The sequence below is a fragment of the Leopardus geoffroyi genome, chromosome E1 (assembly GCF_018350155.1).
Source record: "Leopardus geoffroyi isolate Oge1 chromosome E1, O.geoffroyi_Oge1_pat1.0, whole genome shotgun sequence".
NCBI lineage: Eukaryota > Metazoa > Chordata > Mammalia > Carnivora > Felidae > Leopardus > Leopardus geoffroyi.
The window spans coordinates 10,997,031-11,022,696 of record NC_059330.1 but is presented as its reverse complement, the minus strand read 5'-3'; the positions used below and the strand labels follow the sequence as shown (position 1 = coordinate 11,022,696).

General features: G+C 51.2%; 1 protein-coding gene across 1 annotated transcript in view; it reads right to left on the bottom strand.

The window, feature by feature from the left end:
* Positions 1–25,297, bottom strand: part of SHMT1 (serine hydroxymethyltransferase 1) — a 28,251-nt gene extending 2,954 nt beyond the window's left edge. The window contains exons 1-9 of the mRNA XM_045487586.1: positions 25,001–25,297; positions 17,110–17,224; positions 15,390–15,535; positions 11,866–11,981; positions 11,341–11,501; positions 6,696–6,777; positions 5,628–5,840; positions 3,306–3,422; positions 1,323–1,445 (exon numbers count right to left, since the gene is read on the bottom strand). Coding sequence (XP_045343542.1) covers positions 1,323–1,445; positions 3,306–3,422; positions 5,628–5,840; positions 6,696–6,777; positions 11,341–11,501; positions 11,866–11,981; positions 15,390–15,535; positions 17,110–17,205 — 1,054 coding nt within the window. The 5' untranslated portion in view covers positions 17,206–17,224; positions 25,001–25,297. The remainder of the gene's footprint in view (positions 1–1,322; positions 1,446–3,305; positions 3,423–5,627; positions 5,841–6,695; positions 6,778–11,340; positions 11,502–11,865; positions 11,982–15,389; positions 15,536–17,109; positions 17,225–25,000) is intronic.
* Between the last annotated feature and the right edge of the window lie 369 nt (positions 25,298–25,666).

Here is a 25,666-nt window from a genome sequence, read left to right as displayed (position 1 = left end):
GCCTCTCCCGAGATTGACATGAGACTTTGGGCCTCGCTGGGCTGAGGGGCTGCCGCCTACTGTCTGTAGCCACAGGGACATTGGTCTAACTCCTTGTAGTGCCAAGTGTGGGTCCCACGCCAGCTGGATGGAAATGCAGGACACACCCCCCCCCCCAACCAACCTAGACCTGCCGAGTCACAACCTGTATCTTTAAAAATTTTTTTTAACATTTATTCATTTTTGAGAGACAGAGAGGGAGCAGGGGAGGAGCAGAGAGAGAGAGAGAGACACACACAGCATCCGAAGCAGGCTCCAGGCTCTGAGAGGTCAGCACAGAGCCCGACACGGGGCTCGAACCCACGAACCACGAGATCATGACCTGAGCCAAAGTCGGACGCTTAACCGACTGAGCCACCCAGGTGGCCCCTTCACAACCTGCATCTTAACAGAGTGCCTGCGGTATTGGTGTGCACATCCAAGTCTGACAGAGTGACCTAAGGGACCCTGAAGGTTGCAGCCCACACTGAGATTTCTAGGGCTTTCTAACTGAAAGAGGCAGAGGATGAAGGAGAAAGAAAGGGAAGAAGGAAGTGAAGCGAAACGGAAAACGGGTGCTCCCGAGACCTGCTGAGGAGACAGCGTTTGTCCCAGCTCTGCTGCTCACGAACAGTCTGGTGGGGAGCCCACTCCTCAGGCCGGGGCCTGAAATCCCCGTAAAGGGCCGCGGGCAGGGAGTAGGCACCCGAGTCAGTGGCCTACCAGGACCCGCTTCCCTAGACCACCCCACTGGCAGCATCCACAGCGGCCTTGTGAGCAGAAGTCTGCCAGAAAAATGCCGTCCTAGCCGTGAAACCCGCAGTGACAGAAGCGACCGCACCCCCCCGAGCAGGCCCTCACCCGGAAGGTCCATCTCACGGGGGTTTACTCAGCACCACCAGCTTTTGTATTCAAGCAGACATGGATATGATACTCCCATGAACTCCTACTGGGAACGCCTGTTGTACCCGGGCCCTCAGGGGTGAGTGGAGACACCCCCGTGGGATGGCGTGGGGCATCGCCGGGGAGACTGCTCTGGGAGCCTGCTGTGTTCCAAGCTGTGACTGTGCCTTCCACCAGCCGTGTGACCACTGGTACCCAACCTTTCTCAGTCGAGCCTCAGGTAGGCCTTTCACAAAACTCTCCTGAGGACCCGTCGCGTCACATGCCAGTGACAGATGATGCACAGCCGTGGCTGCAGCGCCCAGGCCTAGGTGCGAGGTTTAAAGTGCCACCCCAAGGAGCAGGGGCACCCCCGTCCCGGGGTCGGTGGGGGGGGGCCATCCAGCATTTTCTGTTGGTACCTGTTACCACTTTGTAGCCCAGCTCCATCAAGGTCTCAGCCAGAGCCCTGCAGTTGGCCACCACCTGGCGCTGGTACACCCGGAATTCCGGAGTCATGGCTTGTTTCAGGGCCACGGCGACCCCTGGCAGGAAGAGAGAACGGGTCAGGAAGGCAGGAGGGGACCAAGAGACCGACCAGGAGTCCAAGAACACCGCTTGCTTCCACTCAGGCCTCCTTGCTTTTCAGTATCACCAAAGAGGGGGTTCATAGTCCCCCCCTCCACCAGATGATACGTAGTTTTTTTTTTTTTTTTTCAACGTTTATTTATTTTTGGGACAGAGAGAGACAGAGCATGAACGGGGGAGGGGCAGAGAGAGAGGGAGACACAGAAGCGGAAACAGGCTCCAGGCTCCGAGCCATCAGCCCAGAGCCCGACGCGGGGCTCGAACTCACGGACCGCGAGATCGCGACCTGGCTGAAGTCGGACGCTTAACCGACTGCGCCACCCAGGCGCCCCGATACGTAGTTTTTTAATGCTACAATTACCTGGCTGAACCCACAGGCCTCTCCTCTTTGAGGAGGTGCTTTTGAGGTAGCCTTTCTCCAGGCCTGGGAGTCTTGTGCTAATAAGATCACCACAGGAAAGCAGTTCTTAAGCAAGATGGGTTTTACGGTCCTTTGCGAACATGAAAACTAAGCTGCCCCAAAAAGCTTTTGCTCTGATGCCAGATCACGCAGATCCGAAAAGATCAGAGGCCCAGTGAGAGGTGCAGGCCTGTTTGCCTGCACGTCCAGACTCCTCCGGCACCTTGGTCAATCCCAAGGGCTGTTCAAGGGGGCACAGAAGGTGAAGAAGGCAAAAGACGTGTGCCTGAGCGCTGGCGCAGAAGCCTCTAATCGGTGTTGGTGGAAACGACAGGAAGGGGCCCGGAACGCCTGCAGGGTGGGTCACCCCATCACCCAAGAGTTGAAGAGACCACGGACGTGGAGTTTGTAGGTGTAAAGGGAGAAGGGAAGACACCAGTGGAGACCCACCCCCTCCCTGCTTCCAGGGGCCTAAAATTCACCACTCCTTGCTTCCCCCACCCCCCTCCTTCGAAACACCAGTGATGTTCGGGATGGAGACCGTACGCCTTCGTCCTGGGCTCCTCTGCCAAACTGCTTGGTTCTAAAGACGACACTGGAATAACTCTGATCATCACACATTTCCTAAGATGTCTGTACAGGAACGGAATGGCTCGATGACAGCCTGCTGGGTGACCGTGCCATCGGACCCAGGCGTTTCCCATGCGGCCTCAAGGCCAGCAGTGCAAGGGTCAGGATGTCAGCGGACAGGCAACGTGCCCTTGCCGGGTTTGGGTGCTAATCGCCCACTCCTTTTGCTGTGCCTTCTCGTTGCTAAATCCCCTCCCCGTTTTTTTTTTTTTTTTAATTTTTTTTTAACGTTTATTTATTTTTGAGACAGAGAGAGACAGAGCATGAACAGGGGAGGGTCAGAGAGAGAGAGGGAGACACAGAATCCGAAACAGGCTCCAGGCTTTGAGCTGTCAACACAGAGCCTGATGCGGGTCTCGAACTCATGGACCGCGAGATCATAACCTGAGCCGAAGTCGGATGCCCAACCGACCGAGCCACCCAGGGGCCCCTCCCCATTATTTCTTAAAGCGGGCCACACCCACTGTACAGAAGCTCACCCAACACGGTTCTGCTTACGGGTGGCCATACGTGTGGAGTGGTCATCGCTCGCTCCCCTTGTCCCTGACTGACACCCGTCGCCAGTTTCCCTTTTCTCGCTCGTTAGCATCTCCTGGACAGAGATGTTCTAGTTTCTCCCCGATGTGCAAGTCCTGGTACACACTTTTGCTGGACAGGTGAGGTGGGAATTAGGGGCCACGGAAAAGAAAAGTTAGGAGGACCCCTGGCTTGCGTGGGGCTGCCATGGATGAGGGCGCAGCCCCAGGTGCCATCCAAGGGCTCCGGGTGGGGTTTGGTGGCATTTTACCAGCAATGGCGTGGTTGTGGGGACCTCCCTGCAGGCCCGGGAACACGGCAGAGTTGATGAGCGACTCCAGGTTGTACAGCGTCTCTTTGCCGGTCTTGGGATCCACGCTGCGCACTCCTGGATGAAGAAAAACAACAGAATGGGAACGTGAGACGGGCTGTCCCCTCTGTCTTCTCCCTACCCGGACTCAAACCCAGAGTGCGCTAAGCACAAGCCTGGCCTCTAGTGCTGGATGGTACAGAGCAGAGGGGCCCCTTGCTTCTGGAGCGGGGGCAGACCCCTCTGCACATGGAATCAAAGACCCTCTGTACATGGAATCAAAGGACAGAAATTTCCCTCCACAAAGGAGCGCCAGGCTGGCTCAGCCAGTACAGCATACGGCTCTTGATCTAAGGGTCCTGAGTTCAAGCCCCATGTTGGGCGTGGAGCTTACTTAATTAAAAAAAAAAAAAAAAAAAAAGAACTGTTAAGGATCGAACGCCCATCATTCCTCTGGCATCTGGGTGACTCAGTCGGTTAAGTGTCTGACTTAGCTCAGGTCATGATCTCACAGCTCGTGAGTTCTAGCCCCGCGTCCGTCTCTGTGCTGAGCCCCATGTTGGGCGTGGAGCTTACTTAAAAAAAAAAGAACTGTTAAGGATCGAACGCCCATCATTCCTCTGGCATCTGGGTGACTCAGTCGGTTAAGTGTCTGACTTAGCTCAGGTCATGATCTCACAGCTCGTGAGTTCTAGCCCCGCGTCCGTCTCTGTGCTGACAGCTCAGAGCCTGGAGCCTGCTTCTGAGTCTGTGTCTCCCTCTTTCTCTGCCCCCTCCCCGGCTCGTGCTCTGTGTCTCAGTCTCTCAAAAATAAACATTAAAAAAAATACAATTAAAAAAAAAAAAAGGAAATTTCCCTACACTGAGATCGTAATGAAGAATGTGCCTTGGGCGTATTTCCTCAAGTGTCCAAGAGAGCAGTCTTCCGAGACGACTATGTTGAAGGACAGAAGACTCGTTTATATAATGATATATATTATATGATAATGGCTCTAATGAGAAATAGGATTCCTTTCTGAAACAAAGTTAATCATCAGTTGTAGGAACTACTGTCTCTACAGAGCTGCTTGTGAGCCAGGAACCGTGCGAGGCACTTTACATTAAGGTTAATTCATGTGCTCCTCCCAAAGGTAGTCTGAAGGGACGGGTGCTATTATTAGGATCCCCTCTCTGGAGGTGAGGAAACGAGGCACAGAGAGGCTGCACAAGCAGCCCGGGATCACAGAGGGCGTCCGTGGCAGATTCAGGAGTTGTTCAAGGTGCAGCAAATCACATCAGTGCTCAGTGGGAAGAAAGGAACAGTTTCTAGGCAGGTGGGATTGGCCACCTGCCTTGAACCGTGGGTACAACCGAAGAAGGTCCTGAGACAGCAGGACCTGAGAAGGCTAGCGGGCATATGGGTGTGTCCAGTCCTGGCCAGGGGGCTAGGCAAGGAGGCCGCAGGGGAGAGAGACCCAGTCACCCAGGGGCTGGTTTCTCTGCAGGTGCGTGGGGATCCGGTCTCATCATGGGCCAGATGATCTGATCACAGATCTGGTTTTCCCAAGCGCGGGGATCCCCAAATAAAAGGAGTGCTTACATGTGGGTTGGAGGCAGTCAACAGAAATTCCTCACTAAAAGGACTAAAGTGGTAACTGTGGTTTATACATCAGTGTCTCGCGCTTTGATTACTGTGAGTCCTTCTCTGGGATAGGCGTCCTGGACCACAGCGAGGTCACCAGAATAACGCTGCACCACGAGGCCTTCTGGTAGCCCCTGGCCAGCCTCGCACATCTTGTTTTTGCTACGGCGCCTGCCCCTTGTGGGCAAGACTAGTCGACCCACGGCACAATACCTTTCCTCCTTTTCCAGGACCCAGATGCCCAAGGAACAAAGTAAGAGCCGTGCTCAGGGCTTCTTTCCAGATCTCTTCTGCAGACCGATCGCCCCCTCCTTAAGTAGTTTTTTTTGTTTGTCTGTTTAAGTCGATTTATTTTGAGAGAGAGAGAGGTGGGGACGGACAGGAAGAGAAAGGGGGAGAGAGAGAGAATCCCAAGCAGGCTCTATGCGGTTCGCGCAGAGCCCAACGTGGGGCTCGATCTCACGAACTGTGGGATCGTGACCCAAGCTGGAACCAAGAGCCAGACGCTCGACCGACTGAGCCACCCAGGCGCCCCCTAACTAGCTCTTTAAGGGACCCTTCAAGGGACCCTGGGTTTTCCTAGCTTCCCGAACCGAGCGCGCACCCCAGAGGAGAAAGGCCAACGCCAGCAGCCCGCCAGTACCCCACGCCCTGGAGCACACCTCTCCTGTAGAAGATCATGCCGGCGCGGCAGCCTCGCAGGGTTTTGTGGGTGGTGGTGGACACCACGTGGCAGTGCTCAAAGGGGGAAGGCACCACGCCGGCAGCCACCAGCCCGCTGATGTGCGCCATGTCGGCCATGAGATAGGCCCCGTTGTCGTCTGCGATCCTCCTCAGTCGAGCGTAATCCAGGTTTCGGGAGTAGCAGCTGGTCCCTGAGACGGCAAAGGTGACAAAGTCGAGTCAGAGATACCCACGGCCAGCTGAGAGTCTCCTGGAGCGCAAGCCTGCACGCGGGCCTCGTGATGGGCATATTCAAAAGCTTAGAGATTTCTCCCTCCAAAACCCCCAAGGACGGAAATGAAAAACACCCTCAAAAAACATCCTTGTGGGGGTGCCTGGGTGGCCAAGTCAGTTAAGAATCCGACTCCGGCCCAGGTCATGATCTCACAGTCCGTGGGTTCAAGCCCCGTGTCCGTCTCGGTGCTGACAGCTCAGAGCCTGGAGCCCCTTTCGTATTCTGTTTCTCCCTCTCTGTCTGCCCCTCCCCTGCTCACGCTCTGTCTCTGTCTCAAAAATAAACAAACATTAACAAAAAAATTAAAAACAAAAAAACATCCTTATGTGCCGAAGGCAACCACTCTGACCTGCCTCTTCAGGCCACGTGCCTCTTCACGGTGGTTGGGATGGCCCCTGACTATTATTATTTCCTCCATCAGTTAGTCAAGGATTCACATTTCTAAAGTTTTTATTTATTTAAGTAATCTCTACAACCCAACACGGGGCTCGAACTCACGACCCTGAGATCATGAGCCACGTACTCTGAGCTAGCCAAGTGCTCCAGGAGTTAACATTTCTGGATGCTTCTCTGACAACAGCCTTAGATCTTTTGCCACCTAGTACTAAAGGTGGCAAAACAGATATTTGTCCCGAAAGAAGAGAATATACTTAGACCCAAGAAGCCCGGCTGTTCGAGGCAGAGGCAGCAAGCTGGGGAACATCACATCTTCATTTTGTAATAGGCAAGGGGGCTGCTACAAATACGGTGCCTTTACCCCCCAGCTCATCACCTGCAATAATCAGCTTCGGGTGGAAGAGGCGGGCATTTTCCTCCAGTTGGTCATAGTTGATGTAGCCAGTGTCTGGGTTCACCTGTGGAATGTCACGGAGACAGCAGGCTCGGGCTGCGTCCACCACACCGTGCCTGTCCTCCCACCGGGACTCGTGCCAACTATCAAGGGTAAGATGACTTCCTCCACCTGCCCAAAGCTGTTCGCTCCACTCCACCATGGACACAGGAAAGACGTCCCAGCGCGTGACTTGAGGGCAAGGTGGGGTACCGGTGTATTTGGCCTGTGCACGTGGCGTGGACAACCAGGTATCGCCTATGGAGGCAGCATGCCCTGAGGGGTCCCGAGAGGAAAAGTGAGCCCCCGCCTCGGGGTTCTTCCGGGAAAGAGAAGGAACCAAAACGCCACTGCAGAGTGAAACAGGAGCCACAAACATGCACCGCACAGGGCAGGTGCTAAGACACTGTTTGTTACCTTCGGGAATGAGACGAGATGCTGCTAACACCTCTTCTAGTCCCAGGTACACAGAGGCAAGAGGAAGAAATAAGGACACAAGGATTAGGAGACGCACAAAGCTGACATTACTCACAGACACGATGACCTGGAAGGTCCAAGCCTCTAGGGGCAAGCTATTAGAATTGGTAATTGAATTTAGCAAGGTCACTGGATGTGGGGTCAAAAACCAAAAACCAGTTCTGTTCGTCCATATAAGCAGCAAAACATCGGAAAGGAAAATTTAGTAAGAATAATATTACATTAAGGGCGCCTGGGTGGCTCAGTCGGTTAAGCCTCTGGACTCTTGATTTCAGCTCAGGTCATGACCTCAGAGTTCCTGAGATGGAGTCCCGAATCAGGCTCTGCACTGACAGCGTGAATTCTGCTTGGGATCCTCTCTCTCCCTCTCTCTTTGCCCATCCTGGCCCCCCCCCCAAAAACAAACATTTAAAAAAATAATATTAGTGGGGCGCCTGGGTGGCTCAGTCAGTTGAGCGTCCGACTTCAGCTCAGGTCATGATCTCGCGGTTCGTGGATTCGAGCCCTGCATTGGGCTCTGTGCTGACAGCTCGGAGCCTGGAGCCTGCTTTGGATTCTGTGTCTCCTTCTCTCTGCCCCTCCCCCATTCATGCTCTGTCTCTCAAAATTAAGTAAATGTAAAAAAAAAAAAAATTTTTTTTTTAAATAATATCACATTAGTTTCAAAACCCATAAAATATCTAGCAAAAGGTATACCAGACCTCCATGCAAAACGTTACCGAAAGAAATTTTAAAACACAAAAAATTACAGTGATTAAGGCAGCACGAGCTTGTGGAAGGACAGTTTGACAGAACAGAAGAAGGCCAGAAACAGAAGCCCTGTGACAGGGGGTCAATCCGATCCATGTCAACAGCAACATTGCAGGGAAAGAATGGTCTTCTGGTAAGTGGCACTAGGTCAGCCGGAAAAGAGAGTATTATCTGACCCCCACCCTCCAGTCCCCCACAGAAATCGATTTGAGATAAACCATGGACCCATCTGGATGTGAAACATAAAACTTTTTTTTTTATATTTATTTTTGAGAGCAAGTCGGGGAGGGGCGGAGAGAGGGGGGCAGAGGATCCAAAACAGGCTCTGTGCCGACAGCAGGGAGCCCGATGTGGAGCTCGAACTCACGGACGGGATGGCGAGATCGAGACCCGAATCGAAGTCGGTTGCTCAACCGACTGAGCCACCCAGGCACCCTGCTTGGTGACACAGTTCTTAGTAAATTCAGTGTCTTAAAGTTGTGTTACATCATTTGTGCCAAGGGGAAAGTACAAGTCAAAGGGAAAGATTTTAGGGGAGGGGGCATGGGAGCTCTCTGGGGAGGAGGTGGTAAGAGAAGCCTTGGGTTCTGCACCCCTACCCCGTGGGGGGGAGAAACTCGGGGATGGCAGCCGCCCTTTCCAAAGGAAAAAAGCGCTTCCAATTCCAACAGGATTACAGCAAGTCGTGTGCAGCTGAGACATCCTCTGGACAGGCGGGCTGAAGGTTTTGTTTCAAATGGAATGAACCGGTTCTATCTGTCACGGGGACTTGGCAAAGAAACTGTTACCTTGATGAAAATCAACAGCCAACAGCCAGTAAAAAAAAAAACAAAAAAACAAACAAACAAAAAACAAAAAAAAAGACATAATTCTAAAAAAAATTTTAAAATTACCCCCCCAAAGTGTGTTGCTATTCTCCCTTCCACGTTTTCCTCTTTGAACTTGCAGGATTTTTTAACAAGGTTTTTCTCTTTTTTTAAGTGTTTATTTTTGAGACAGAGAGAGAGAGAGAGAGAGAATCCCAAACTATCAGAACACAGCTTGATGTGGGACCAGATGCTTAACTGACTGAGCCACCCAGGCACCCTAGAACATTTTTCTCTTTTTAATTTTTTTAATGTTTATTCTTTTTTTGAGAGTGTAAGTGGGGGGAGGGGGAGAGAGAGAGAGGAGACACAGAGAGGGGCTCAAACTCACGAACCACGAGACCATGACCTGAGCCAAAGTTGGACATTTAACGACTGAGCCACCCAGGTGCTCCAGGTTTTCCTCTTTTTTTAAAAACCCTAATTGGGGCGCCTGGGTGGCGCAGTCAGTTAAGCGTCCGACTTCAGCCAGGTCACGATCTTGCGGTCCGTGAGTTCGAGCCCCGCGTCCGGCTCTGGGCTGATGGCTCAGAGCCTGGAGCCTGTTTCCGATTCTGTGTCTCCCTCTCTCTCTGCCCCTCCCCCGTTCATGCTGTGTCTCTCTCTGTCCCAAAAATAAATAGACGTTTAAAAAAAAAAATTAATTAAAAAAAATAAAAATAAAAACCCTAATCATTCCAACTCTTCAGCTCGGGTCATGATCTCACAGTTCGTGGCTTCGCGCCGTGCATTGGACTCTGTGCTGACAATGAGGAGCCTGCTTGGGATTCTCTCTCTCCCTTTCTCTCTCTCTCTCTCTCTCCCTTTCTCTCTGCCCTTCCCACGTCTGCACCCTCTTCCTTTCAAAATAAATAAATAAACTTAAAAAAAAAACCAAAACCCTAAACATTCGACAATAAAACAGCTCTAGGGAGAATTCACAGGCATTTGTAAGAAACTTCTGAGGGGCCAGAGAGGTGCAAAGGGACAGGAAGGAAGCTTAGGACGTTTGGAGAGGGGAATGGTCACAGAGGAGAGAGGAGGTGACAGAAGGTTCAAGGTGCTGTTTCCCCCTGGAGAGATGAAATGCCTGGCCCCGTGTGAGGCGGCTGCCAGAGGGTGGGAGAGAGCCCCAGGGTGAGGGAGAGAGCCCCATGGCGAGGGCGGGGCTGGGAAAGGCTGGGCAGGGAGGCAGCCTGGTGGGCAGGGGAGGGGCGTGGCAGCTGCTGCTGGAGCCCGGTCAGCTCTGTGTCCTCCTCCCTGCACAGGGCCGGTGCCCACAGCTGGCCAGGCTCCTAGGCCCCTCCTCTCTACACCCCTGCAGGGCCACCACCAGGGGAGCCTCTACCCTCCGCCCACAGAAGGGGCTACAGCCTGCACGGTGTGTGTCAAAGATGCGGAGATGGGGGTGCTGAGCCCGCTAACACCCAGAAGAGACTCTTGGGTAATGGAGGACATTATGCTAAAGAGTCAGGCTGCCTAAGGCCGCATATGAGACCAGAACACCGGCCCGGGGTTCCGCTCCGCCACCGCTCTTTCCGTAGGGAGAGAAACTGTAGAAACTGGCTTTTGAGTTCCATGCGCAAAGGCGGAGCACCGTCTTCCTCCTGGCACGTTTCAAAATCCATCTTCGAGGGGTTGTCCACTGGTGGCCAATGAGGACACCCCTGGTGCGAAACACCTCAGCTTTCCATGAAAACAAGGGGACCGTCACCTGCACCCCAAAAGCACCCGTGCGACGACTAGGACTGAGCCAAAGGCTAACACACGGCGAACAGTCAAGGGCAAGCAACAGAGACCGCGAAACGCCAAGATGAAACACTGGCTTGACTTCCATGCGTCTGACACTCAGCCGAGCATAACGAGGCACCGCGACCTTCGCTCGCCGTGGGACACGTGAACCCGCCTGGAGCGGCCCGCTGGGCAGCAGATGCCACGAGGAATTGGCTCCAGGACAGGAGGAAGAGTCACCACGTGCACAGACCACCCCACAGGCACGCGTGCTGGTTACTGCTTTCCTCCCCATCACCGACCGTGAGCCCACGAGCGTGCCATGCACCGTTCGACCAAACCATTTATAATGACAAGGGCCCCCCTCGAATACACGCCAGTCCCATGCGGGGCACGTGGCTCGTGCAGGCTGTGGCTAGCTGACAGGTGTGTGAGGGGCGGCAGGGTGCACAGGCCCCCTGTTCCAGGATAGCCATCGTCCTGGGCTGGGGCGTGGGGGGGTGCTGCCCCGGGGGTTCCGAGCAGGGCTGTCCCCGGGGGCCCTGGCTGCAGCTGGGCCTTCTCTTCAGCCGCCTCCCTGACCCGTGTCCCTGTGCTTCAGCTGCCCCCTGAATGCCTGAGGAGTCGCTGGGGCTGTGGGGGCGGGGAGGGGGGTGACAGCAAAAGGTGGGGACTTCCTTTAGCGCCTGACGAGCAGACTACCTGTTCCTACAGGTGCAGCCAAACACTGGAGGCTTTCTGAGCCAAAGGACAGCAGAGCTAATGGAGAGAGACCCCCCTCTTACCTTATAGGGCATAGATTCAAAAAAGATGGACGTGGCAGAGATTTTCTTCTTGTCTGTCATGAACCCGTGGGTCAGGTGGCCCCCGTCGGGCAGGTCCAGGCCCATGATGCGCCCGTGGGGTTCCACCAGCGCGGTATACACGGCGAAGTTTGCCGGGGAGCCTGGAACACGAGACCAGACGCGGTATGGTGACTTCTGCCCACGAGGCCCCAAGCAGGACCCCAGAGCTTGGCCACTAGGCAGGCCATCAACCAGGAGTGGACAGAACAGGCCTGGCCACCACTGTGCACCCCTCACAGCGCCACGGAGGGTCCCCTGCAGCAAAACCCCCGAGAATAAGGGACAGATGTTCAGGAAGGGTGAGTCAGGTGGACGCCAAGGTTGAGGGAGAGAGAGAGATGCGCCAATCCGGGAAGGGCTTATCCTGTTTTTTACTTCATCTGTGGGCAGAGTCCTTGTTAAGACTCCTTCGGGTGAAAGGCGGCCCTGGGAGACTGGCAGGCAGGGGTCTGCACAGGCAATTACCTGAGTAGGGCTGGACATTGACCCCCCAGCATTGGGGGTCCAGATCATAGACCTGTAGCGCCCGCTTCTGACAGAGGATCTCCAGCTCATCGATGAACTCGGTCCCGCCATAATACCTGCGGGAGAAAGCAGACTTAGGCCCCCCTCCGGCCCCCAACCTCTGTGCACAGTACAGAGGCCAAAGACGCTTCAGGCTGGGACAAAGAATAAAAGCAGAGAAGCAGTAAGCGCACATACCCCGAGCCCCCATACCACTCATCGCCTCTCTGTGCCAAGCTGGCTGTGTGACTGAGCAAGCATCACCTCATCTAGAAGGAAATTCCTTGGATTTTTTTGATGTTTGTTTATTTCTGAGAGTGGGGGAGGGGCAGAGAGAGGGAGACAGAGGACCCAGAGTGGAGTCTGCACTGACAGCAGAGAGCCCAAGGCGGGGCTCGAACTCACGAACTGCGAGACCATGACCTGAGCCGAAGTCGGATGCTCAATCCAGGTGCCCCTAGAAGGAAATTCTGACGCAGGCTACATGGATGAATCTTGAGGACATTACCCTTATGCTAAGTGAAATAAGCCAGTTACAACTGTATGCTTTCCCTTATAGAAGGTTCCAAGAGGAGTCAGAGTCCTAGCGACAGAAATGTGGAAAGGGGGTTTCTAAGGGCTGGGGGGGGAGGTGGAATATTTTTTGTTTTTGCAGTTCTAATAAAATTATACTTGTTTCATAATTACATATGAAAATTTACCACATATTTTATCTGTATATTAATCATAATAACTCAGTAGACCATTTGTAACACCTCTACCTGACAGTCACAGAAACCTTAAAAATTTTTAATATGTATACTAATTTCATCACAGTAAAGGACATATAACAGAATTTAAATCTGAACCAATTTTAAGCACACAGTTTACTGGTGTTTAAGTACTTCACACGGCTAGGTATATTCCCGTTCTGTGTAACAGATCTCTAGAACTTTCTCATCTTGCAAAACCGAAACTCTATACCCAACAAGCAGCAACTCCCCTCCCCCCTCCCCCGCAGCTGCTAGTAACTATCATTCCCTTTTCCCAAGTTGTGATCTTGACAACTCTGGATACCTCACAGTGGCAGCATGTAGTATCTATATTTTTATTTTTTAAAAATTTTTTCTTTTTTCAACGTTTATTTATTTTTGGGACAGAGAGAGACAGAGCATGAACGGGGGAGGGGCAGAGAGAGAGGGAGACACAGAATCGGAAACAGGCTCCAGGTTCTGAGCCATCAGCCCAGAGCCTGATGTGGGGCTCGAACCCACGGACCGCGAGATCGTGACCTGGCTGAAGTCGGACGCCCAACCGACTGCGCCACCCAGGCGCCCCAGTATATTTTTATTTTTTAGACAGAGAGGGAGAGCATGCAAGCAAGTGGGGGGGGGGGGGAGGGCAGAGGGGCAGAGAGAGAGAGAATCTCAAGCAGGCTTCACACTCAGTGCAGAGCCGGATGCAGGGCTGGATCCCACGACCCTGAGATCATGACCTGAGCTCAAATCAAGAGTTGGATACTCCACTGACTGAGCCACGCAGGTGGCCCATGTATCTGTATATATATTTTTTTAACATTTATTTTTGAGACAGAAAGAGAGAGAGACCATGAACATGGGAGGGTCAGAGAAAGAGGGAGACACAGAATCTGAAACAGGCTCCAGGCTCTGAGCTGTCAGCACAGAGCCCGACACGGGGCTCGAACCCACGGACCGCGAGATCATGACCTGAGCCGAAGTCGGACGCTTAACCGACTGAGCCACCCAGGTGCCCCCCATGTATCTGTATTTTTAAGACTTTCATTTAGCACAATGTCCTCCTGGTTCATCTTTGATGTCACATGTGACAGGATTTTCTTCTTCTTTAAAGCTGAAGAGGACATTTTATTATGGATATGCCACATTTTGCTTATCCATTCCTCCATCCGCCGACACTTGGGATGCTCCCCCCTCTTGGCTATTGTGAATGATGCTGTGATGAACAAGTCTTGAAACAGAAAGGGGCTTTGCTGAATAATCTGGAAGGTCCCTTCCAGCCCCACATTCTCTGCTTTGTCACCAAAGAAGGGTGCGGTCTCCCCAAGCTTGAGGGACAGCAGGCCATGCTTGGGGAAGCATTGAGGACCTCCAGGAATGTCAGGGCTGCAAAGGGACTTGGCAATTAACCATCTTCCAGGGGAGCAGCCATGAGGATGGCATTCAAGGTCATGGTGAGGCTCCGGCGCCCCTCCTGCCTTGCCTCAGACAGATGAGCCACACGCATCCCAGATCTGGAGCGTGCAAACCTCATCGTGCCCTTTACCACGGGCCTTGGTGCAGCCTCCTTCACCTACCCAAGTCCATCTCCTGATCTGGAGTGGGGGGTGAGAGTGTGGACTTTGCAGTCAGGCTGCAGGACACATGAACACGAACGTGGCCATGCTCAGCCCAATGCCTAGAACACAGCACTGCATTTCACCCTCAGTTACGAGGCAACTGCTATCTTACTAACCGCCGAGAATTTTCAATTAAACGATGGCTTGCCATCAATCAGTTTCATCCTAGTTTCAGAGATGTGAAAATGTGAAAAAGTGAGTGCTCAGGGTTGATGAAACCCAGCAAGTACTCTGGTTAACGTCGGGGCTGTTCCCAGATGCTGTCCCCAGCTCCGCATGGAAATTCAGCTCTCGGGACAGGGGATTCAGAAGCCTGATCTGGGCCTGGGATCTAAGCTGTGTTCTTCATGTTGTTTTGTCTAATCTCCCGTTTGGTCTTTCCGCATCTAGCGGCCCCACCCTGAGTCACCTCGATGGCATAAACTCAAGTGTGGTCAAAAAGGGGTTATTGAGGGGCACCTGGGTGGCTCAGTCACTTCAGCACCTGACTCTTGGTTTCGGCTCAGGTCATGACCTCACGGTTTGTGGTTTCGAGCCCCATGTCGGGCTCTGTGCTAACAGCACGGAGCCTGCTTGGAACTCTCTGTCTCCCTCTCTCTCTCCGTCTCTCCCTTGCTCATGTGGTGAGCTCTCTCTTACACAAAATAAATAAACTTTAAAAAAACCAAAAATGAATATAACTTCCTGTGGTTCTCAGATCACGGCGCAGGTAAACCCAACATTCCATGCAGCGACGACAGGTTGAATTGTCACTTCCAGGTCACTCCCGGTACAGATTTAATTACTCACAGAGCAGCAACCTTCCACAGTGCCACTCAGGGCACTGACCTTTTTTTCTAGAGGCTCGACAGTGGCCCAGCAGCTCCAGACTCCTTATGGACTGGCCTGTTATTCTAGAAAGCCCCCACAGGGACTGGTAAAGGACCCTGAGTATAGCTAGCTGTTCTAAGAATATCAGCACTAGAACATGCTGGGAATCGCAAACGAGTTACGACAGGACCAGCGCGGAATAGAAATCCCCACAGTTGAGTGCTTTGCTGTTTTCTGACATGTCCACATTGTTTGGACTCTGTTCGGACCCAGGAGCCCACGTCACTGTGTCAGAAGCAGGCCTTCGGCGACAGTCACATACCTCTGCCCTGGGTACCCTTCAGAGTACTTGTTATTTAAGCAAGAGCCCAGAGCCTCCAGAACTGCTCGGCTGGCGAAATTCTCTGAGGCGATCAGCTCCAGCCCAACCCTCTGCCGGTTACTCTCCTTCTTGATGATGTCGTAAACCTGAGGAGATCAGAAGAGACAGTGAAAGTCTGGACGTTTCAGGTTAGCATTTTGCTCTGATCACAGCAATAGCCTATTAAAGCGAAGACGCACTGTTAAAGATTCGCATTTTACCCCCGAAAGCGGACCATAAACCCTAACAACTCGACTGAGGAGACTCCCATAGAACTTAAAGAATAGAGAGATCTTCCTCAGATTGTAGCGTTCAGGAAGGAATTACTAGAAGACAATGGATCAAGGGAAACAAAATTGAGAGAAAACGATCTTTTTTTTTTTTTTTAATTTTTTTTTTTTTTTCAACGTTTATTTATTTTTGGGACAGAGAGAGACAGAGCATGAACGGGGGAGGGGCAGAGAGAGAGGGAGACACAGAATCGGAAACAGGCTCCAGGCTCTGAGTCATCAGCCCAGAGCCCGACGCGGGGCTCGAACTCACGGACCGCGAGATCGTGACCTGGCTGAAGTCGGACGCTTAACCGACTGCGCCACCCAGGCGCCCCTAGAAAACGATCTTTAAAATAAGTATCCCGGGGCACCTGGGGGGCTCAGTTGGTTAAGTGGCTGACTCTGGCTCAGGTCAGGATCTCGTGATTCATGAGTTCAAGCCCCGCCTCGGGCTCTGCAACAAGAGTATGGAGCCCACTTGAGATTCTCTCTCTCTCCTTCTATCTCTCTGCCCCTCCCCCAGTTGCGCACGTGTGCTCTCTCTCTCTCTCTCAAAATACATAAATAAAACTTAAAAAAAACAGTCTCCCATCTTAAAAATCAATAAATAAAATAAGTACCCCACCGATTTTTAATTTTACACTATCTCATTATTTTTATCCCTATGTTTCACCAAGTTTCTCCCTCCCTGAACTGTATTCCTTGCTCTCCTTCCTTAAAATAACAGTTGCTTTGGTAAACCCACATGGACAGAAAGGAGACCACTGGTGGCCGAGGGTTGGGGAGTTTGGGGGGAGGGGGTACGGGGGTGACTGCTCATGGGGTCGAGGTTTCTCTTTGGGGGGATAAAAGTGGTCTAAAATTGGCTGCGAACGTACTAAAAACCACTGACGTGTGTGCTTTCATTGGGTGACTTGTATGGGAAGTGAATGATCTCTTGAGTATAAAGCTGTTAAAAAACACACACACACAAAAGATGCTTCTCGGTGTCTACATATATTCCTCTGGCCTGGAAGGAAAGGGCCAAATCTCAATGACCCCTCCCAGGCCCCTTTCCTCCAGGGCAGCCAGCACAGTGCTCTGCACTCTGCAGAAACTCAGAAATCTCCAAATTTACCCACAGGGGAGGACTCTTGGCCACTTTCTCAGCCACTGCCTCTAAATCTGGCATTCTTCTACTAACGGCAAAGCTGTCCCGAATAAGGTTTCTTTAGGGGTAGAGCTGGAGAATTACACAAGAGCCTCTGCTTATTTGTTTAAACACGTTTAAAGGTTTATTTATTTAAGTAATCTCTACCCTCAACACGGGGCTCGAACTCATGACCCCGAGATCAAGAGTCACATGCTCTTCCTGCTGAGCCAGCCCGGTGCCCACCTCTGCTTTCAGAGCATCAGTGAAGACATCTCACCTCGGTGTCGCAGTCTTTGAGGGGCTGTGCCAGCATCTTCTCATGTGAGGACCACAGGTCAGCATCCTTGTGAGCCCCGTTGACTTGAGTTGTCATTGCACCGGTTCAAGGTTGCCTAAAAATGGAAACGCTGCCGGCATTAAACTCAGTCAAAGCTCACGGCAACCTGTGGGTTCTCCCGAGTTGCCGACGTCCTGACATCTCTATGGCCTTTCCCTCAGAACTGCTTGGCAAACACGAAGACGAAGACCTCCTATTGCAAAACCACTGTGTGGTTCCTTTCTGAACTGTGGACATCAGCTTCTTAGCCCGTGAGCAGAGAGAACTCCCGCCCTCCCGATGAGGCCTGATCCAGCCTAGAGAGAACCCAGGACCCTCTTCAAAACTAAACCTTTCCTGGTTACAGGGTATCTCCCCACCTAAACTAGGTGCCTTGAAGGCAAGAACTGTTAACTTTTTTTTTTTTAATTCCCCACCCAGAACTCAGCACAGCCATACAAGAAGGAAGATTTGCCAAATGCCTGAACAAACAAATGAATTGCTGACTTTGGGGTTTTTCTTCCCATTTTTCAAGTAATGAAAATGAGGCTTAGAAAAGGATTTCAGCCCAGGGCTACACAGCAGGTTGGCCATGAAGGACGGACTCAAAACCCCCAAACATACATTCTAAGTACCCCACAGAGTTCCTACAGCAGCTATGAGTTGAGGCGCATGCTTGCTTAAATATAAACCCTCCTGTAAAAACTACAGGTCATATTTGCACGTCTGAAAAATCAGCAGAAAAATGGCATCCCATTAAAATATAGATGACCAGGAGGCACCTGGGTGGCTCAGTCAGTTAAGCGTCTGACTTTTGCTTTCAGCTAAGGTCATGATCTCACAGTTTGTGAGTTCGAGTCCCGCAATGGGTTCTGTGCTGACAGTGCGGAGCCTGCTTGGGATTCTCTCTCCTTCTCTCTCTACCCTTCCCTCACTTATACTCTCTGACAGATAAATAAATAGGGGCGCCTGGGTGGCTCAGTCGGTTAAGTGTCTGACCTCAACTCAGGTCATGATCTCGCAATTCCTAGGTTCAAGCCCTGCGTCGGCTCGGTGCTGACAGCTCAGAGCCTGGGACCTGCTTTGGATTCTGTGTCTGTCTCCCTCTCTCTCTCTCTCTCTCTCTCTCTCTCTCCCTCCCTCCCCCACTCACACTCAGTCTCTCTCAAAAATAAACATTAAAAAAAAGTTAAAAAAAAATAAACTTAAAAAAAAATATATATATATATGAATGACTGGAAAATTCAAGTTTCTTAACCTATGTTTCTGCAAAGAACGAGAATTTGTGAGCATTAGGATATCCTCCAGTATTAAAGTGTAAATATTCACAGGAACTAAGCTCCCTTAATCAATAGTTGGCTTTTCAGTACTTTGCCATTCATTTGGTAAGTTTTGATTTCAATTCATTCATTTGCCAAGTATTTCTCGAGGACCTTCCCTGTGGCAACCACAGCGTTGGTACTGGGCCTGCATCCGTGCGGCTCCCCTTGTGGGGAAGCCCAGCAGTGGACAAGACGGGTGCAGCTGGATAGAACAAGGAAAATGGCACGGAGGACAGGGCTGACCGCTGGGTCAGGGACCTATTGGTGGAGATAAATCTAGAGGACGTCTAGATGGGGAAAGCCAGTCAGGAGGAGAGAGCCCGTTTCCTGAGAGTACTGTGAAATAATAAGAAATAGGTAATTAATCTCTGCTCCTAAAACCCTTGTGATGGGGGGCGGGGCGGTGGATGAGTGCCTTTGTCCTACTTAGGTGACTCTGGGTGGGCTCCTGCCGGGTCACCAGAAAGACCAAGCCATGAGCAGAAGCTTGGAATTTTCCATCCCACTCCCCATTCTCCAGAGAGGGGAGAGTTGCTAGAAAGTGAGCTAGTAATTGATCAGGCAGAGGTGAGGAAGGCTCGGTGAAAATTCCAAAAGTATGGGGCCCGAGGAGCTTCCACGCTGGTGAACACATCCACGTACCCGGAGGATGGTGCACCCCCAACTCTAGGGGGACAGAAGTTCTTGCACTTGGGACCTTCCTAGACCTTACCCTAAGTATCTCTTCATCTGGCTGTTTATCTGTTTCCTGCCTTTATGGTGTTTTTTATTATAGAATGAACTGGTAAAGGTAAGCAAATGTTTCCGAGTTCTGTGAGCTTAGCAAATGACTGAATCCAAGGAGGGTGATTCACAGGAACCTCCAATGTGTAGCCAAGTCATACAGAAGTTGTGGGTAACCTGGAGACCTTCTACATCTGTGATTGGGGGGCAGTCTTCTGGGACTGAGCCCTTAACCTGTGGGGTCTGCACTAACTCCAATTAGCATCAGAACTGAACTGTAGGACCCCCCGGCCGGTGTCACAGAATTGCTGATGTGTGGAAAACCCATGCATCTGGTGTCAGGAGGGTGGTAGCAGGGGGAGAGGGAAGGGGGCATGTAGCAGAAGAGTGTCGTTTTCCTATGCAAGCTCACACACGCTCTCATTTGCTAGACAAACATTCCCGCTAAATAAAACAGTAGTCCCAAATCACAGGGATCGTCCCTAACCTCCAGTAGAGCCAGCAAGAAGAAACTACCAGTAATTGTTAACCAGGAAATTCCTAACTGGGCTTTCAAATCAGTCATTATTTTAACCCAAGCACCAAGGGATTAGAAATAAGCCACGTGAAGGGATGGTTTAGGGCACCGTGTCCAGGGAGGGCTTCTCCGTGCTGATCCCCGCACTCAAGCACGGCCAGCAACCCAAGACCCTCTGCACCAGGTCAACACACATGCCCTTAGCAGGTGGTAAACGCACCAAAAACAGCACAAGAGTCAAAATAGGCCCTCTGGTCCTAGAATCTGGAAGAGAAAAGCTTCTTTTACATATTGACTACTCAAAGTTAAAAAGGACTGGAAGGTGGCAGGCAAGCAACACAGAGAAACTATTGCTCAACCGCCAAATAACTAAAGTCCATTTGGGGCCCCCCTCCTCCGAGGCAGGTCAGATCTACAATCATTCTGGGAAAGGAGTTCAGGTCCATTGTGCTCAGGACAAAGAACAAAAAGTCCCCACCCGCATCTCTGCTCTCACTGGCTTCCCTTCAGCAGACCACCTGCAGCCCCGTGCCCTCACTTCAAATCTTTTCCTTACCGGATGATGCTAATTCCAAGTCAGTTACCTCTGTCGCTGTGGGGTGCGATGGGGCTGCACGTGTGGCCCTGCCCTCCAGCTGTCACTGCCCACCCACCTGCCTCCTATACCACTCAGGATCAAGCCATCCCCCACTTGGGGTACTTAATCCACACCCTTCTTAAACCCATACTCTTGAGTCCAAGCTAAGCCTTTTTCTTTTAACCATGAAGAAGTCTGAATGCTTTATTCAAACACAGAGATCAAGATTCTTTGTTTTGTTTCAATTAAATCAATTACACCTACTATAGATCTCATCTGTGGTATCTTTGAAGTCAATTAGACCTACTATATCCTGGGGCAATCTGAATTACAGTAAGGAAGACAAAGATCTTGAATGTAAATAGCTAATTGATGTGTCAACTTGACCGGGGAGGACCAGATAGTTGATAAAACAAGAAAGAGATCCCTCTTTTAAGATGCGGAGGGAAGGTCATCCTTTTTAAGCTAATATTATATTTAGAAAAGACACGTATTTTAGAAAAGAGCATATTTTCTTGAGGTTTGGAGGTTGGCTGAAAAATAATATACCTTGAACTTTTTCCTCATTTTTTTAAGTGATAAAATATACATAAGATTTACCATTTTAACCATTTTTTAATTAAAATTTTTATTTAAAAAATTTTTTTAACGTTTATTTATTTTTGAGACAGAGACAGAGCATGAACGGGGGAGGGTCAGAGAGAGGGAGGCACAGAATCTGAAACAGGCTCCAGGCTCTGAGCTGTCAGCACAGAGCCCGACGCGGGCTCGAACTCACGGACCGCGAGATCATGACCTGAGCCGAAGTCGGCCGCTTAACCGACTGAGCCCCCCAGGCGCCCCTAAAATAATTTTTATTTAAAAAATTTTTTTTCTATTTCACCCATCCCCCCCCCCAGCCACCTCCCCTCTGGCAACCATCAGTTTGTTCTATATTGAAGAATCTATTAATTTCTCTTTTTTCTTTGTTCAGTTGTTTTGTTTCTTAAAATCCACAAATAAGTGAAACCAAAATGATATTTGTCTTTCTATGCCATTTTAACCATTTTTTAAAATGTTTATTGGGGTGCCTGGGTGACTCAGTCGGTTAAGCTGCCGACTTGGGCTCAGGTCATGATCTCACTGCTCGTGAATTCGAGCCCCCCGTTGGGCTCCGTGCTGACAGCTCAGAGCCCGGAGCAGGATTCTGTGTCTCCCTCTGTCTCTCTGCCCCACCTTCTCCCCACCCCGCCCCCATGCTTTCTCTCTAAAAAAATATATATATATATATTTTTTTTTCAACGTTTATTTATTTTTGGGACAGAGAGAGACAGAGCATGAACGGGGGAGGGGCAGAGAGAGAGGGAGACACAGAATCGGAAACAGGCTCCAGGCTCTGAGCCATCAGCCCAGAGCCGACGCGGGGCTCGAACTCACGGACTGTGAGATCGTGACCTGGCTGAAGTCGGACGCTTAACCGACTGTGCCACCCAGGCGCCCCTAAAAATATATTTTTTAATGTTTATTTATTTTTGAGAGCGAGAAACTGCGAGTCGGGGAGGGTCAGAGAGAGAGGGAGACACAGAATCTGAAGCAGGCTCCAGGCTCTGAGGTGTCAGCACAGGGTGCAACATGGGGCTTGAACCTGTGGGCTGCGAGATCATGACCTGAGTGGAACTCAGATGCTTGACCTACTGAGCCACCCAGGGGCCCCTCTAAAAAAATTTAAATGTTTTTTTTTTTTTAGAGAGAGAGAGCTTGCAAGAGAGAGCAAGCAAGCAGGGGAGAGGCAGACAGAGAGAGGGAGAGAGAATCCCAAGCAGGCTCCACCTTTAGCACGGAGCCCAACTCGGGGTGAGATCATGACTGACGCCAAAATCAACAGTCACAAGCAACCGACTGAGCCACCAAAACGCCCCCATTTTAACCACTTTTAAGTGCAATTCAGCGGCATTAAATACACGGACTTTGTTGTGCAACCGCGTCCACCATCCGTCTCCAGAACTTTTTCATCATCCCAAACTGCAATTCTGGGTACCCACTGAACACCTCTCCAAGATGGTGGTCACAATTATTCTATTTCTATGAATTTGACTATTTCAATTACCTCGGTAAACGAAACCACACACTTGCCCTTTTCTTTTTTCTTTTTTTTTCAACGTTTATTTATTTTTGGGACAGAGAGAGACAGAGCATGAACGGGGGAGGGGCAGAGAGAGAGGGAGACACAGAATCGGAAACAGGCTCCAGGCTCCGAGCCATCAGCCCAGAGCCTGACGCGGGGCTCGAACTCACGGACCGCGAGATCGTGACCTGGCTGAAGTCGGCCGCTTAACCGACTGCACCACCCAGGCGCCCCGTCACTTGCCCTTTTCTATCTGGCTTATTTCACGTAGTGCAAGGTCTTCAAAGTTCACCCATGTTGCGGCACGTGTTGGAATTTCCTTCCCTTTTAAGTCTGGATACTATTCCACTGTATACAGATGCCACACAGTATATAGTTTATCCATTCATCCATCAGTGACACTTGGGTTGCTTCCACCTTTTGGCTACCATAAGTGATGCTGTCATGTGCCATGAACATGAACAAATACCAAGTCCCCACTTTCAATCCTTTCGCGTCTAGACCCAAAGTGGAATTGCTGGATCATCCGGTTAATTCTATGTTTAGTTCAAAACAAGCTTTTGATATTGACGAGATCTACCCTACTCCTGTTATTAGCCTGCAATTAGTTCATTCATTCCTGCAACAAATATTTATGGAGCAACTCCTGTGTCCCAGGCACTGAGCTAGGAACTAAGAATACACGGGTCAATGAGACAGGGGCCCTGCTCTTATGACGAGCAGACTAATAAACGTGGAAACAAGAAATACACAAGATAATCGCAGCTGGTGATGACTGCTATGAGGACTTAGAACAGACCGTGGAAGGCGCCTGAGCTGAGATCTCAAGTGCGAAGGAGCCAAGCTTATGAGATCTGGGATAAGAACAAACCCCTTACCCTCTGAAACTGTTCCTCCCCTTATCGCCTTTAGTGCAAAAGCCCTAAAATGGTAAGAAATTTGACTTGTGAAGGGCCAGAAATCAGGCCCTTGTGGCTGAAGCTGGGGGAACAAAGCAGGGGCCCAAGAGATGAGACTTGAGGACCAAGGGTGAGAGCAGGGACGGGAGAACAGATTCTTCACCTTGACAGTACAAGTTTCAAACTGGGTCCTAGAAATCTGGTCTTAAGCCATTTCGTCAATCCATCTGTGAAATCTGAAAGTAACAACTACAGAAACCCCATCTGGGGGAGATCAAGGGTATGTAAGAGTAGGTGGCAGACATCTCACAAGCCAGACCCCTCCAATTCTCCCGCTCCCCACCCACACCCGAGGAAACTGTGCTGAAGGCAGCCTGCCGGGTTCAAATCCTGCTCTCCTCTTCCTAATGTGCAACCCCAGTAACTGACACCTGTGTTTCTCAGTCCCCTCATATAAAACACAGGAGTGAAGACAGTGCTGAACTGGGAGGGAGAGTTAAATGAGCTACAAGACCTACGTAGAGCACGTAGAACAGGCCAGGCACAGAGTAAGTACTGAAACCTACCAGCTACTATGGTTATTAAAGAAACCTGGGGTCCTTAGGGCCATTTTGTCACCACTCAGGAACCTGGGCTGAGCACCCCTGGAGAACACAGCCCACTGCAGCCGTTACTATCATCAAGTGCTGGATATTTCTGTTGGGGAAATCTCACTCTGTATGTGTAGCACCAGCCTCACCTCAACCCCACGGAAACAGACCTGGTAAGGCGAATTTACTTGCCAAGGTCCTCAGCCTCCCCACGCCTACAAATCTTCCCTGGACCTTTGCCAAGTGGAACCGGCCAGAAGTCTCCTGAGGGAACTACCCTGTTGAATGCCATCTGGATGTCCCACACACAGATTCTGTGTTTCCTACTTTATAGAGAAGGAAACCGAGGTTAAGAGAGCTAAGTGGTCTAAAGTCCTACAGAGATAAAAGCCAGAATCTGAACTCGGGTTTACCTTTAGTTCCAAAGCATGTTCCCAGAACACTGCACACTAAATGAAAGCACACTAAATGAAACCAGTGTGTGTTCCCTCAAGTAAGAAATTTAAAATGTGATTCCATAAGAACCTGAACTGGTGTTTCCAGTCTAGCAACTGCCTAAAGACACATGTTTGTGCTGGTCTCAGCGGACCAAAGGTCACTTAACTTCCAGGACCTTGAAGCGCAGGGCACCAGGCCAAGAATCCTACAGTGCAACGTTTGTCTCCTAGAACAGGGGGTGACAGACTGCAGACAACAGGCGCAGCCTCTCCCCCGCGGGGATCTGTTCACACTCCAAAAGCAGAGCAGGCCATATACGCAATGGTTGAACGCACAGCCTTTGAGCGCTTCCGTTTGATTCCAGGCTCTGCCATTTTGCTATCTGCAAGGTCGCGCCTAAGTCGGCTCTTCTCTTCGAGCCTCACCTTCCTCATCTGTAAAATGGGCCACGTTATAGCACTCCACTTGCAGCGCTGTTGAGAGCATACTGTAGCGAGGTGAAGGGCTGCGCTTAAATTTAAAATGCTCTACGAGAAAACTGCTCAGCAGGGAGCGACTCCTCTATCAGCAATAAGCCGTCGCATCTGTGTCAAAGGCCGAGCCCACCAGTGACCAGAGACAGGGCATCCGGGCTCGCCGCCATCCCACCCCTCATGCCAGGCACTAGTAAAGCGCTCCTCACCTTTTCCGGCTTCTCAGAGCCGCCGGGGGAAGCGGGGCGGAAAGGCGCACACAACAAAACGCCCCGAGAGCGTTGGGCACACCAAAGTCCTGGCACCCAAAGCCGCCCACCTACCGGAGCGGTGTCCCGCACACCGGCCGGGCGACCCCGAGGCCCCACGCTGCTGCCGCCGCTGCCACTCGGAGACCCGCCGACCCGCGCCCGACAGTGTGCCCGCCACGTGACACCTGCGTGAGAGTCCGGAACCCAGAACTTGGCGCGCCGCGACTCGCACACCAGTCGGTGCCCTCAGCTCCCTGCCCGGCCCCGCCCCCAGAAGTGCCCAATCAGAGTTGCGGCCCCGCCCCCAAAGGCCCAGGCGCTATTGGCTGCAACGGAGCGGTGGGCGGGGCTTCCCGTCCCCGCCCGGCCGGGAAAGGCTGCGGGGCGCAGCTGTTCCCCTTGTCTCTGGCTGCAGGCTAGGGGCGGGGGTGGATTCCTGGGCGACAGCGGAGGGCCTTTCCCTGTTAATTGTTAATTAGGGTAGGCCATAGGATTAGGGGTGAATTTTGTGGCTTATATTTGACATTTACATTGTCCTATTTACAGTTTAGCAGTGTTCATTTAACTAATCATTTAACTAGTACAAATGTGGGTTTGATTTTTTTTTTTTTTTATGTTTAATTT